The sequence below is a fragment of the Hordeum vulgare genome, chromosome 1H, assembly GCF_904849725.1.
Source record: "Hordeum vulgare subsp. vulgare chromosome 1H, MorexV3_pseudomolecules_assembly, whole genome shotgun sequence".
Classification (NCBI taxonomy): Eukaryota; Viridiplantae; Streptophyta; class Magnoliopsida; order Poales; family Poaceae; genus Hordeum; species Hordeum vulgare.
The window spans coordinates 464,962,617-464,976,492 of record NC_058518.1 but is presented as its reverse complement, the minus strand read 5'-3'; the positions used below and the strand labels follow the sequence as shown (position 1 = coordinate 464,976,492).

General features: G+C 45.6%; 1 protein-coding gene across 1 annotated transcript; it reads left to right on the top strand.

Moving 5' to 3' along the window:
- Positions 1-6,186: 6,186 nt before the first annotated feature.
- On the top strand, positions 6,187-9,108 carry LOC123415194 (DNA replication complex GINS protein PSF1). The gene is made up of 7 exons (XM_045106715.1): positions 6,187-6,552; positions 7,322-7,389; positions 7,579-7,692; positions 7,812-7,974; positions 8,050-8,196; positions 8,273-8,322; positions 8,739-9,108. The coding sequence occupies exons 1-6, from the start codon at positions 6,214-6,216 to the stop codon at positions 8,297-8,299; spliced, it is 858 nt and encodes a 285-aa protein (XP_044962650.1). The 5' UTR covers positions 6,187-6,213; the 3' UTR covers positions 8,300-8,322; positions 8,739-9,108.
- Positions 9,109-13,876: the final 4,768 nt, after the last annotated feature.

Genomic DNA, 13,876 nt, shown 5'->3' with positions numbered 1-13,876 from the left:
CCTCAATTAACTCTTTAAGCATGGTCTTGACCTCGTTCGTCAAGGACGTCTTGAGAGCGGCCATAGCCGTATTCAAGTCGTCCCTTGTGACCGAAGTCAAGTCCATGGCCTCGGGTTGCCCATGATTAATTTCCTCTTCGCCTTCCATACTCTTCGGGTGGTTAAGCCCTTAATAAAGAGACGTGGCTCTGATACCAATTGAAAGGATCGATATGGTTGGCTAGAGGGGGGGTGAATAGACAACGACCACTTTTTAACTAATCTTAGCAAGTTAAGGTAAACAACATACGGGTTCACAAATAATACGACAATGAGGTGAACCCTAAAGAAGCTAACAACGAGGATTATTAAGACGAGTAAGATATAGTCACAAGCATATGCAACTACAAAGTAAAGGATAGAGATAACCACAAGTGGAACCGATGGAGACGAGGATGTGTTACCGAAGTTCCTTCCCTTTGACAGGAAGTACGTCTCCGTTGGAGCGGTGTGGAGGCACGATGCTCCCCAAAAAGCCACTAAGGCCACCGTATTCTCCTCACGCCCTCGCACGATGCAAGGTACCGTGATTCCACTATAGGTGCCCTTGAAGGCGGCGACCGAACCTTTACAAACAAGGTTGGGGCAACTCCACACAAAGCTTGGAGGCTCCCAACTAGACCACGAAGCTTCACCACAATGGAATATGGCTTCGAGGTGACCTCAACCGTCTAGGATGCTCAAACACCCAAGAGTAACAAGATCCGCAAGGGATTGGTGGGGGAATCAACTTTTCTCTTGGTGGAAGTGTGGATCTAGGCCTTCTCAACCAATCCCTAAAGAATCAACAAGTTTGATTGGCTAGGGAGAGAGATCGGGCACTTTTGAGCTTGGGGCGCAACAATGGAGCTTAGAGAGGTAAGAGATAGAGTTCCTCAGCTAGAAGAACCCTTTATATAGTGGGGGGGGGGAATCAGACCGTTTTCCCACTCTCTGCCCGAGCTCCAGCGGTACTACCGCTGTCCGCAGCGGTACTACCGCCGCTTGGCGGTACTACCGCTGGATGCAACGGTACTACCGCTGGGACTCCAGCGGTACCACCGCCGACACTAGCAGTACTACCGCTGGCCCCTTGGTAGTGCAAAAGCACTAGTACCCGCCAAGAAAGTCTTCGCAAAAAGGTCCGTACACGAACTACCGCTAGGCAGGTGGAACAAAGCTCCTAGAGCGGTACTACCGCTGACCAGGGGCGGTACTACCGCCAGCTAGCGGTACTACCGCTGGCTGCAGCGGTACTACCGCTAGCAATCCAGCGGTACTACCGCTAGAGCCAGCGATACTACCGCTGGGGACCATTTTGCAAAGATGCGAGAAACAAAGTGGCGGGGGCCGCTCCAAAGATGAAGGAAAGGGAGAATGTGAAGTGTGCGTGTGCAAAGATAGATTCCACCCAAACCTTTCCACTACAGATCCCCTCTTAATAGTACGGCTTTCCTATGACTCAAATAAAGAGAATCGTAGAGAGCGTCGTGCTTCCGTTCCATGTATGAGGAGACGTGTCGTCTTGTGCCGTTGACGTGTGTTATCTGAAACCTTAACACACACGGTTAGTCCTGTATGGTACTGTCATCAATCACCAAAATTACTTAGGCATAAACTATGCCCCAACACCTAACATGTGTATTTTCTAGTGAGCATTAATTAGTTCAACACTTGTTCATTGAATGCGTTGTTGCTAAAGAAATCTGGGTTATTATTTCAGATATCTATGGTATTTTTGTACCCTGCTCTTTTGATGATCTTGTTGTTTTTTGGAAACAGAAAAAGCTTAATGAGGCTGTCAATATTGTATCATATGCCACCTTGTGGGGATTATGATTGTTTCGCAACGAATTTGTCTTTCAGGGGAGGATGTGGCGAAACATGCATTGTATCATGGATCTAGTGAGGGCTTTTATCATGCAATGGAAAATTTTGTGTTCAGACATTCATGATGCGCTTCTTCTCCGGTGTTTAAGGCTCTTGGACCATTGAAGAGGGAGTTTATTAGGATCGCGTGGTAGTTTTATCAGTTCATGGCAGAGTGGAGTGGCTTTTGGCGGAGTAAATAGCACGAAACTACTAGTTTAGAGGCTATGGTTCCAAAAAACTACTGGATTTTATTTTTCCTCGGAAAACTACCAAAGCGTGGTTCGCTGTTTCGAAAAACCCAAATCATCGGTGACTAGCGATTTAACCGCTTTCCGGGTTGGGCCCACCGGTCAGGCCACCTGGCCCAGCGCAGGGTCGACGCGGTCGTTAAGGGTCGTTACACCGACCGGTCCGGTCGGAACCTCACGAGCCGGCCGCTCGCCCTCTCTCTCACTCTCCCCTCCTCTCTTCCTCCTCTCGCCCGCTCTCTGACCTAGGTGCGATGGCGGCGCCGCAGCCAGATGTCGTCGGCGGCGTGTCGCAGCTAGTAGGCGTCACCGGCGAGGAGAGTGGCAGGCATTCAGAGATATACAAATGGCTAGGTAGCTCGAGCTTCCCGATGCAGCGGTCGCCTCAACCATCACCATCGGAGATCCAGCTTGATCCGACATACCGGGCAGCAATGGGAGTGGCGAGGTGCATCCACGCGGATCCAGAGGGGGGGGGCACAAGTGTGCATCATCGTTTGGTGGAGTTAGGTAAGTAATTTCTCCATTCATTCATACATTTAGTGTAGTATAGGAAGGTGAGTCTGGGAGGTGAGGTTGGGAGGTTTAGATTAATTTGTTTGTTAGCATGCTCATAGTAATTTCTCCACAGAAGTTTTGTCTTAGACATATATATGCCAACTTCCTATCATCTGATTTTATAGGGGAGGAACTCAAGAAGCACTTAGATCAGGCTGCATATTCCTTCACTAAGCATGGTCATGATAAAGGATGAAAAATGTGAAGAGAGAAAGTTATGAGGCTTGTCAGTGGTTGTCTCAGATACCATACCATACATGGGCAAGATACAAAATGGATAGATTTTGCAAAACTGACCTAGTTGTAAACAACCTTAGTGAAGTTTTCAACATGATGATATTGGATGTTAGGAACAAGCCAATCAGTACTATGTTGGAGGGCATAAGAACAAAGTTGATGATCAAGTTTCAGAAAATCAAAGAGAAAACAAAAACTTGCAGATGGGAGATCACACCAACATACTCAGAAATCTTAGAAGAAGGCAAGAAATGGGCTAAGTATTGTGAAGCATATATGGCAGGTCCAGGCATCTCACAAGTTACTAGTAGTTCTGATAACACATATTGTATTAACTTGAACAACCATTCCCGTGACTATAGGAGGTGGGACATGACAGCTGTGCCTTGCAGTCATGCCATTGATGCAATGCAGAAAGTGAAGCTACATCCTGAAGACTTTGTCAATGATTTCTTCAAAAAGCCCATGTACTATGAAACATACAAGCATATAATTTTCCCAGTTCCAGGTCCCGACCACTGGCCTCATACACGTGGAGATGACATATCTCCACCAGTGTTCAAAGAAAAGAAGGGAAAAAAGCAAACTGCTAGGAGGAAAGGTATATTTGAGGTGCCAACCAAAAAGGACATATCCAAAATTGGTACTATGACATGTAGCAACTGCAAGAAGCAAGGGCATAGGTTCAACAATTGTGGTGACCCTTTGAAGCCTAAGTTTCAGATGAGGATGAAAAAGCACCTGGTAATTTGTGGCCATTGTTTCATGCCATTTTGTAGGAGAACAGAACAAATTACTCTAAAGTTGGTTCTTCTATGGCTGCAAATGTTCAGAGGCCTTCTTCTACACCTGCACCAGCTCTATTGCCTTCTTCTAGGGCAAATAAAAGGGTTGCTTCAACTTGCCGAGCAGCAGCAGCAGAAGGAGTAGCAACAGCAGCAGTAGCAGCACCAGCTAAGAGGACTAGGTCTAACACTTCTGCAGCAGCAGCAACAACAACAACATCACCAACACCAGCACCAGCACCAGCTAAAAAGAAAAGAACCAACACTTCTTCTCCTGCTAAGAACACCAGGTCATCTAAAACTTCTCCAACTTTTCCTTGCTGCCATGCCCATCTTTCGGTAGCTCACTAACAACTTGCTCAAGCTTTGTCTTCTCCTTCTTAAGAAGATCTCTGTCGAGTTCAACATCCTTCATAGCCTTCCTGGTGTTCTTGATAATGGCATCTTGGCTATGCAAAATGCACGTGTGCTCCTTTGCAAGTTTAAGTTTTCCATCTACACCTCAAACCTAGTTTTCTCCTCCACCTCCTCCTTCTTCTTCTCAAAGTGTCCTTCCATCTACACTGCAACATCATCCATTTGCTTCTGGTTCATCTTCCCATCCACCTTCCCATCCTGCCAATCAAACATTTTTGATACATCTTCAACAAGCTTGCAACACTCCATGGAAAGCTTGTCATTTTCAGTCTTGAGCTTGGCCAACTCCTTCTCAAACTTCTCCTTGTCAAGTACCCTTCCACAGTTCTCTTCATGGAACATTTCCCATAGCTTGTCCAAACATCTCTGAAGAACAGGAGGCCAAGGCCCATGGACCTACTCTACAACACCACGATTCACACCATTTTCTTGCATTTGTATATAATATTAGTTATTACAATGCCATCATTAACTTCAATTTTTCTGAACATAACTGAAATATGATAAGTTATTGCAATGCCATAACTGAAACAGGAGGCCAAATTTTCTGAACATAACTTCAAAAATTTCTGAACGTAACAAGTTACAGTGTCATATCATGTGCTACACTGAATATACATATGTAACACACCAAAATTGACATCTAACCTGGACTGGGCAGCAATAGAAACGTCTTTGCCTTCAAAAGCCACACATTTAAGAGGCCTCATGTGGTGCAGAATGCATTTGGGTTCAGATAGCTCAAGTTGGCCACAGAAAAGGGGCTCCACAATGGTGTCTGGTGCCTCCTACAACCATAAAATCACAAACAACAATGCTTTCAACCAACAATATACTTGAACATTCGAATTTATCCATAACACTATATAAGTCCACAAATCAGCAAGAACCCTAACTAAGCTAAATCCTACAACCAAGCCCCACCCTCCCTAAACAATATCCATGCCATTTATCCCTAACCCTAACCCTAGGTGACAAGGAACAAAGCAATATCCATGGCATTTATCCCTAACACTAACCCTGGGTGGCAAGGAACAAACTTACCAGGAGTCCCATGTCCATGCTCACGACCTGGCAGTCATCGTCGGAGCTCATTTCCCCGTCGTTCCAGGAAGGCATGGCAAGGAGGTCGACGCCGGCAGCTCTCGGAGACGGCGAGCGGCGACGAGCTTGTATTGGAGCAGGGGAGTGGGAGCGGGGAGTGAGCCGGCACGGGACCGAGCCAACGACCTGATGTTTTTATTAGGTTCCGACCGGACCGGTCGGCGTAACGGCCGCACTGTCCCCGCGCTGGGCTAGGTGGCCCGACCGGTGGGCCCAACCCGTGAGGAAAGCGGTTAAATCGCTAGTCACTCACGATTTGGGTTTTTCGAAACAGCGAACCACGCGTTTAGTAGTTCTATGGAAAAATTTGAAATCCGATAGTTTTTTGGAACCATAGCCCGTAAACTAGTAGTTTTATGTTATTTACTCCTTTTGGCGCTGATATTACATATATGTTGATTTCTTGCTTTGTCATGTAAAAGTATTTTGTAATAGGGCTAAACTAGTTGTACTTTGCTTGTTTGATTATGTGGCTCGTATCTTAGGCTGTCCATCGAGGTTTGTGTATGTTGAATCTGGTTTGCCTTTGCCTTGGCTTCAATAAAGTTGATGCTGGGGTGAAACCCCTCTCATTTAAAAAAAAAGATCACTACTGTTTTAGGAGAGAGGGTTTGCATCTGGTTTGCCTTTGCCTTGGCTTCAATAAAGTGGTATCTTATTCTTGCATTACTCATGCTCATCGACCCTGTAATAATGTCAGCCACGATTTGGCTAATTTTGGTAGAATGCATTGCCGAACCACTGATATATGGTGAATGCAACACTTTGTTTTTTGAGTAATGCAAGTCCTATTCGTAAGAAAGAAAAAAAACAGGTCGCAAACGCGTGCATGGAGACTGTGACCGTTACCGAGTTTTGGCCGATCGTGCGGCATAAAACATTACGCTTGAAAATAAGGGTGTGGTTGTGTATGCGCACAAATGAGGAACGTCACGCCTCTGCCTGTGGTAGCGCCCCAAACAAAGCACGCTCCTATGATCCTCACCCTGCTCTGCTCTCCCGCCTACCAAAGCGAGTCCACGAAATTTTTCCCGCGCGACGACACCAAATTCCCCTTCCCCCCACCGCCCGCGCCTCTCGTCCGGCCGATACCACTAGACAAACGCCCACCGCGCGCGATCTGCCGTCCCTGCCGGTCCCAGGCTCCAAGCAGTGACAGATCCGGCCCTGTCCTCGAGCGACGTTCCGTCGAACAGGTCGCGCGCGGCGGCGGGAGGGCTGGAGGGAGGGGGAGCAGGATGTACGCGAGGCGCGCGTCGCAGCTGCTGAAGGAGCTCGACGCCTGCGAGCCCGGCCAGCTCGTCGTTTTCAACGTAATTCTTCGTCTCTTTACCCCATACGCGCTCGCAGTCCCTGGTCCCTGCTCGCCGGTTCGGAATCTGAGCCCGCGGGGCTCCGGATTGCCTTGATGCATCTGTTTTTTGGGGCCAATTTGTCCAATCTGGTTTCGTTAGGCGTCTGTATATGTATGTGAGAAATTGGATCTATGGCCTGTCTATTTTACTGCCTTATGGGAATTGTTATCTTCTAGCATCCTATGCGGTTTGTGTGCCAGCATGTGTTTCCTCCTAAGTCGTCAGGGTCTCCAGATAAATCTTAGGGTTCTGCATCCTTGTTACTCCATTAAAGCGGATTTTTGTCTGTGTCGACTTTGTATGAGAGTAATTGTATTTTGGAAACCATGTACTCTACTGTTACTACCAGTACTACTATTTATAAGCAAGTGTTATGTACCGGCACCTGAACTGCATACAGCCGCAGAACAATTCTTAGTGATTGGTCTGGCTAACATCTGGTTACTCTGAAGTGCTTCGCGCCACTCTCCTCCTGTAATTGTGTGAGCCAACACATACTGGCTAAACTGTAAGGTTCATGATACCGAATTCCATGATATTGCTGTTAAAGCATTCATTACTTATGTGGACGATAAATCATACCACCAATGGTCTTTAGGCGAAACTCAGGCAGTAGCTGCAGCACTGTATCATATTCTTGTACTGATTGGGCAGTTTGATTATGCTAGCTGCAGTTTCATTTGTCTATTACGCTGATCCCTAACTTGTTGTCTTATGAAATTTGCAGAGCGATGTATTTGATCAGGTCATTAGAGAGTGCGGTGAGCACAATGCACAGTTTCAGGCATTGATCAGGTAACTTGCATCCTATTAGAATGTTGATTGTGCTCATGTAACCTCGACTTATGAGTAAACTGATTGATTTCACCATTTCATCAGCAAAGTAAACGATCTGCATTGAATCAACAGCACCCTTAGTTGCTGTCCTCACATCACAGTGTACAGACTATTCAAATGCCTGATTTGCCTTTTTGCTTGTGACAGAAAAATGGTGGAGCAAAACTTAGACATTGAAACAACAAGAAACGAAGACCACTATGGTGCAGCTATTCACCATCTCTCGCTGCTCCGCAACAAAAGATGCCTTATGGCTTACATGTATACTACTCAAATCTCACAATGGATTCTCTCTTTCTCCCTCCCCCTTTAATGCTGATTATACATATGCTTATCCCGCTTTTGGGTGTACACTAGCTGAAAGCATTGTATCCAACTAGGTACAACCGAGCAGAAACTATTCGGAGTTTTAGATGGAAAATTGGTCCTGTGCTTCCTCATGAAATACAAGAAAAGCTCAATTTTTCAGAAAAGGAGTACTTCAGGAGCCACTCTACAGCCATTAAGTCATATATCTCAGAGATGGATATAGATTTAACAGTGGTGTGTATATTTTCCGATTCATTTACATTTTGGGGATGAAGCATGATTACCGGACTTTCTGTACATCTTTTATAGGACATGGTACCCCCCAAAGATCCTTATATCCAGGTACGGGTGCTGGAGGACATTGGTGAAGTATCTCTTGGTGACCATTCCGTATCATTGACCAAAAACTCACTCCATTTCCTTAGGCGCACAGATGCAGAACAATTTATATCACAGGTTTGCTATCTGTTATTCTGTATTTTCCCGCTCTGAATGTTTCCAGTGCAAATAATATTCTGTTTAATTTTAATAGGGTCTCATGGAAGAATTTCTGGAGTAGCGATCACATATGGTGTAAAATAGGTATTGCTCCTCAGTCCTCACTATGATCTTGTTAGGCCTTGTATAATGCAAGGTGCTTAGGAATGTGCTTAGAAAAATAATCAGGTTTTTCTTAAGCACTGGTCCTTATTTGTACAGGATAGACGCTTAATTAGGCACCTCTCCTATAAAAATAAGCACCGCTGCTTAAGGAAAGCCTGGTTTATTTTTCTAAGCATCTCCCCTAAGCACCTTGCATTGTACAAGGCCTTAGTTAATTAAACAGCAGCATAAGCGTAGTACAGCCACCAGTGCTGGCAGCATGTCCTAGTTATGAAAAGGCTTGATGTTACTGAATACTTTTTCACTTGACATATGACTTGTACTATTAGCTACCAATTTCGAACTTGCGTTGTGCATTTTGACCTTATTTTTGAATCAATGTCTGTGAGCTGCAGATTTTAAGTACTACCCACAACATTTTCTTCGCTGCTGCTGTCTGATGGAATAAGCCCTCTTGAGGTTCTGATTGGGACTGCGAGAAAAGGAAAGAGCATATGCCATCTTCAGATGTGAAAGCACGAGGCAACACAAGGGATTGTGAACTGTGGAGCTCCAGCCTAGTTGTTAGTGATGACTTGTAGTTTTTAGATGAACGAATTAATAGTGTTGTATTATGTTGTGACTGATTTTTGTTTTTGTTTGAGGAATCGCTGTGACTGAATTTAAAACTTCGTAAAACTGTACAAGCAATTTTCCTATAATTCAGGCAGTAGAAAGATGACAAGTTCTGTTTGCTTATAATGACAATTCAATCTCAACCTTGAACTCTAAATGTTTTCTGATGAGATCAATTATTCTCATGTGTTCCTTTTTCTACAACCACAGCCTTTGACATTCTGAGTTGGAACTCTAGTTGTTTAGTCAGAGGCAACAACTCAGACCCACATCTCAATTACTATCCCAAGTGTCTTTCATCTCTTTGCCAGGAAGAAAGACTGATGCAGTACATCTTTGTGCATGAACGTTCCTGCTTTAGGAGCATATTTAAAAGTGTACTGGACATCACTTAGTTGAGATTGGCATCTTCTTTTGCTCACTGCAAGTTTCTTGAGATGCTTTTATTCAGGGCAAAACTTACACACTGGATGGGTTACCGATCTTCAAAGTTCTGCCTTGAAGCTTGCAGAAATTAATTGATGAAACAAACGCATAAGTAGTGATGTTTATATGGTTGCCTAGTGTTCACCAATTTTCACTCCTGGATTTCATGATTCTTTCATTCACGGTACACTTTAAGAATGCAGCATCATATTGTTATTCCTTGCAAGTTTCAGTTAATTTCATTTCAGCTAAAAAGCTTGATGGTTACAGAATACCTTGTTATTCCTTGCATGTTTCAGTTACTTAAACAGCAGTGCAAACGAAATACAGTGACCAGTGCTGGCAGCATGTCCTAGTTATGCAGCGTCATCTTGTTATTCCTTGCATGTTTCCATTTTTTTTAGGGGAATGTTTCCATTTATTATGTTAGCTGAAAGGCCTGGGTGTTTTAGTGCTTCTGCTATGTTTTTCCTTTGGTGTTTGGCTGCACTTTTGTGTCATTGTGATGTCTTCTTTGTAATACAAAATGACAATGTTGACTGCGTCGTTTCGAGAAGAACAAAACTGAAGCTGAATTTTTCATCATGTTGTATATCTATGCTTATGCGTGTAGACGTGATTTATTTTTTTGAACAATCACGGGGGAAGAACGTTCTCACCTGAACATATTACATAAAAAAACCCCGAAGGGCTACAGAACATCAAGGGTTAGAGCGAGAAGAAAGGAAAATGCGCCAAGAAACAACGGCCTCTCTAGTAGCAGGGTCTCTGAACCTATGAACCCAGAGAGTGAAATCAGCGATTACATTACAAATGGTAACCATGGCGGAGTGAGTCTCGGAGCGGAACACCTGAGCATTACGAGAGTCCCAGAGCTTCCACAAAATAGCAAGGGCGACAGAATGCCAGGTGTTGATGTCGAGGCCATCTGGGGTTGCGGTGTCCCATGTGTACACATGATTTATGTGATAAAGAAGCTCTGTTAAGTTCAATAGATTCGGTTGTATATATGTTTCGATGAAGTACGAGTATCGGTCCAGGACTTCTTTTACAGTGTTTGTCATGCCGAGTGTATTGCTCTGTTTCTGAAAAAGCTACTGGTATAAGGTTTCCCTTCCTGTCTATTATAATCAGTTCTGGCGTACATGCGAGGGCTGCAGGGCTATAAACCAAGCACAAACACTTTCAGAAACAAGGACATTATCCTAGTCATCAGTTGTAGTTTTACAAAAGGACTGCTTTCATTTGGTGCTTAGTTTTCAATATAATCATGCCACTCAGCATTATTTAGTTGTTATGTAATCTACGGTTCAATTTTCCGGCCCTTATACTTTCTCTCATGGACAGGATGAGAAATGCTCTGAAACACACCCCTCCCCCTGTGTTACTATGTTGGTACAGTGAGAGGGTAAAGCCTTAATTGCTCTTCACGTGTACTGCTGCTCAGGCTTAAATTGACCTACCATTACCATCAGGCGAATTTCAACCTTGCATATATGAGAGCAGCAAGAAACTTCATTTCATACTGTTTGCCCTCGTTTTTTTGGCTGGTCTTGTCCCTTTGCATAACTAGCTTGTAGGGCTGCCCCTGCAGCAAACAAATTGGAGGTTGGCATTGGCAGCAAAAGAACATGACATGATGGTTACATGCTTCTCATGGACTACTCCTAGCCTAGCTAAACAATGAAAGGCACTAGGTGCTAAACCTATTAACACAATCTTTGTCGATGTCTTCCAAGTGAAGAGTGTCTTTTGTACCACTGATTGGGCCCATATACACTCCTTGACACTCGATATGTAGCACTCTCAACTTTCAACCACCGCTCGTTCATTGCCTTTGATGGCAGAGGCAGGACAATAATTTGGGAGCGGATCATGCGCTCGGAGGCTCCGCGCTCATTACTCCCGGCCAGAGCAAAATAGTTTTTGTACGCCAAACAGATGACCCCCGTCCTCGTGTGAATATGTTACTCCTTCCATCTCCAAATAGATGGTGTATAAACTAAGTAAAAAAATATCAATAATGTATATGTTTGACCAAGCATATAGAAAAAACAAAGATAAGGACATCTCCAAGACAAACACGCAAACCTCCTACAATGGTTCGAACTATACCTGGCCATGGGATACCCGGTCGGTCGGCCCGATCCAACCCGGCCTGAAAAAGCCAGACCCGGCCCGACCCGACCTTGCACACAGGTCAGGCTTGGGCCTAGATTTTGAGCCCGTCGGGCTCACCAGGCCGGGCTCGGGCCTAGGAAAACCCGGGTTTATGCCTACGTCGGGCCAGGCCGGGCTTTCTCGGGCTCAGGCCCAAAAGCTAGGACTGATGGTCGGGCCGGGCCGGGCTCGGGCCTCCGTTTTGTACCACGGGCTTTTTTTTGGCCCGGCCCGAGGCCCGGCCTAGCCCGAGTTTTGCCCAGGTATAGTTCGAACCACGGAAATCATCTAACGTGGTCCTGTATCGGTCTGTGGAGCGATCTAGACGTGATTTCTCCCGTAAACCGGAGACAAACGTCAGGAGGTTTGCGGAAGTCCAGACCGCTACTTCACACGATTCTGACCGCCCTTGCCAATCACCCTCTCACTCCCATGCGCGCTTCCCGCTCTGCACCAACTGCCCGCATTCATGGTGCTGTAGAGCGCGCCGCTCCACATTGAAGGCGGCTTAGGGCGGACGCGACCTCTCACTGCCTCCGTCATTGAAATGGTCCGCCAGCCGAGGGCGTCGTCCGCTGCATGCCCGGGTGAACACGCCTCCTCGCCGCATTCAAACGCCTCCATTAAAACCGCATGGAAGCCGAGAAACCTACTCCGACCACACGTTCATTCATGAGCGGATCGACATTAAATGCAATGCCCGTCGAGCTCCTCCCGTCCGCTCTCTATTTAAGTGAGGCTAGACGCCGGGCAAAAATCACACCCCTCCGCAGCTCCCCCATCTCCTCCTTATTCACTCTTCTAATGGCTTCCGAAGAGTAGTTCCCCAGCATACAAGCCAGCTGGGTGGCCCGTCAAGCAGCTGAATACGAGCACGAGCGAGGCAACTCCTCTCCGCCTCCCTCGCCTCCCTCACCTAGCCCGACAGAGCCAGTTGCCGCCCTAAGCTAGTGCGTGGTTCAGCAACTCACCGCTCCAAGCCAACTCGATGAGGAGTGGCGAGTTGCTCCATGCCGTGGCGGCGGCAACTGCGCCTCTCGTGCCTGCAACTGCACCATCCGTCACAGCGTGTGTAGCCGCGCCATGCAAGTAGATAAAGAAGTTGACTGCATGGAGAGCGACTATTCGGTGGCCAGCGCCTCCGCGACCGCTGCCATCATCGAGGAGAAGTAGAACATCGGAGGCCACCACCGCTTGGGTCCCATGAAGGCCACCACCGGGGACACGCCGACGTACACAACCGGTGTCGTGCCCGATTCTTCTCTTTCGAGGACCTTCGTCAACCCCTCATGGTTTGCACGAAAGCGAAGGTGCCCCCTTCCCCTCCCGCTGAAGCATTAGTGAGGGGTTCCGCTCTGACGAGCGGTGGGGAACCGAGGAGTCCTTTGCATTGAAGCATATGCCTCTCGGGCTCCTGGCAGTCCGGTGAACGGGTGGACATGAGAAAGACAAAGGGATCCACCGCGTCCAGCCGTATACTAGTGTAGCATAGTGTAGCATATACGGGTCGTGGGAGTGGAGCTCAGTACAACGATACGTGCACATAGTCTTACTTTTCTAATTAAATATGTTCAAAATGTAATGAAACCGTCGTGTTTGTATGAAATCTGTTATGTTTGCATGAAATCCGACCGTGTTTGCATGAATTTTGTCCGGTTGGTTCGAGTTGTTGTCAAAATATATGCGGCTAGCGTTGAATGTCGTCCTCCCGCGTCCGTGGACTGGTCCCCCTATCCGTGAATGGATGCAAACAAAAAATTACGGGTTACCATTGAAGATGACCTAAATAATACCAAAGAAATATCATTATGTCCACCATACATTTATTTCATAATGTATGTACTCAATATTTGAGTTGTTAATAGTTTGGAAGCAGATATTTGGGTATCGGGTGCCAATGCACCAGAATTGGGAAAATATATTGAAATGAGTGAATATGTTTTGTTTTCTAATAAAGTAAAATAACAGATGCTCACATACACTCACCTTATGAATGCATAAACTCTTATGAGCACCTCCGAAAAGTTTCCCATTAAAAGGACATAGTCAAAAAAACTGGAATTATAATAAATTCGCAAATATGAGCATGAGTATCAAGTCTAAAAATTGTACACATGTGAGTTGGTTTCACCATAAAGAACATAACCATCTGAACAATGTTCAATTTGCATTCCTCAAACATCTTGAAAGCCATAATTGTATAATATTATACCCGCGTGAAAAGTTTCGTGAAGGAACACCTTTCATGGCATTCTAGGCAGATAAGAAAACATAATCAACACTATATAAATATCACTATTCATACTTTTTTATACTCACAATTTTTTGTTCG

Coding starts and splice junctions, on each gene's coding strand:
- LOC123415194 (XM_045106715.1), top strand. CDS start 6,214: ATGATCCTCACCCTGCTCTGCTCTCCCGCCTACCAAAGCGAGTCCACG. Junction 7,390..7,578: donor CAGTTTCAGGCATTGATCAG/GTAACTTGCATC, acceptor TGCTTGTGACAG/AAAAATGGTGGAGCAAAACT. Junction 7,693..7,811: donor AGATGCCTTATGGCTTACAT/GTATACTACTCA, acceptor GTATCCAACTAG/GTACAACCGAGCAGAAACTA.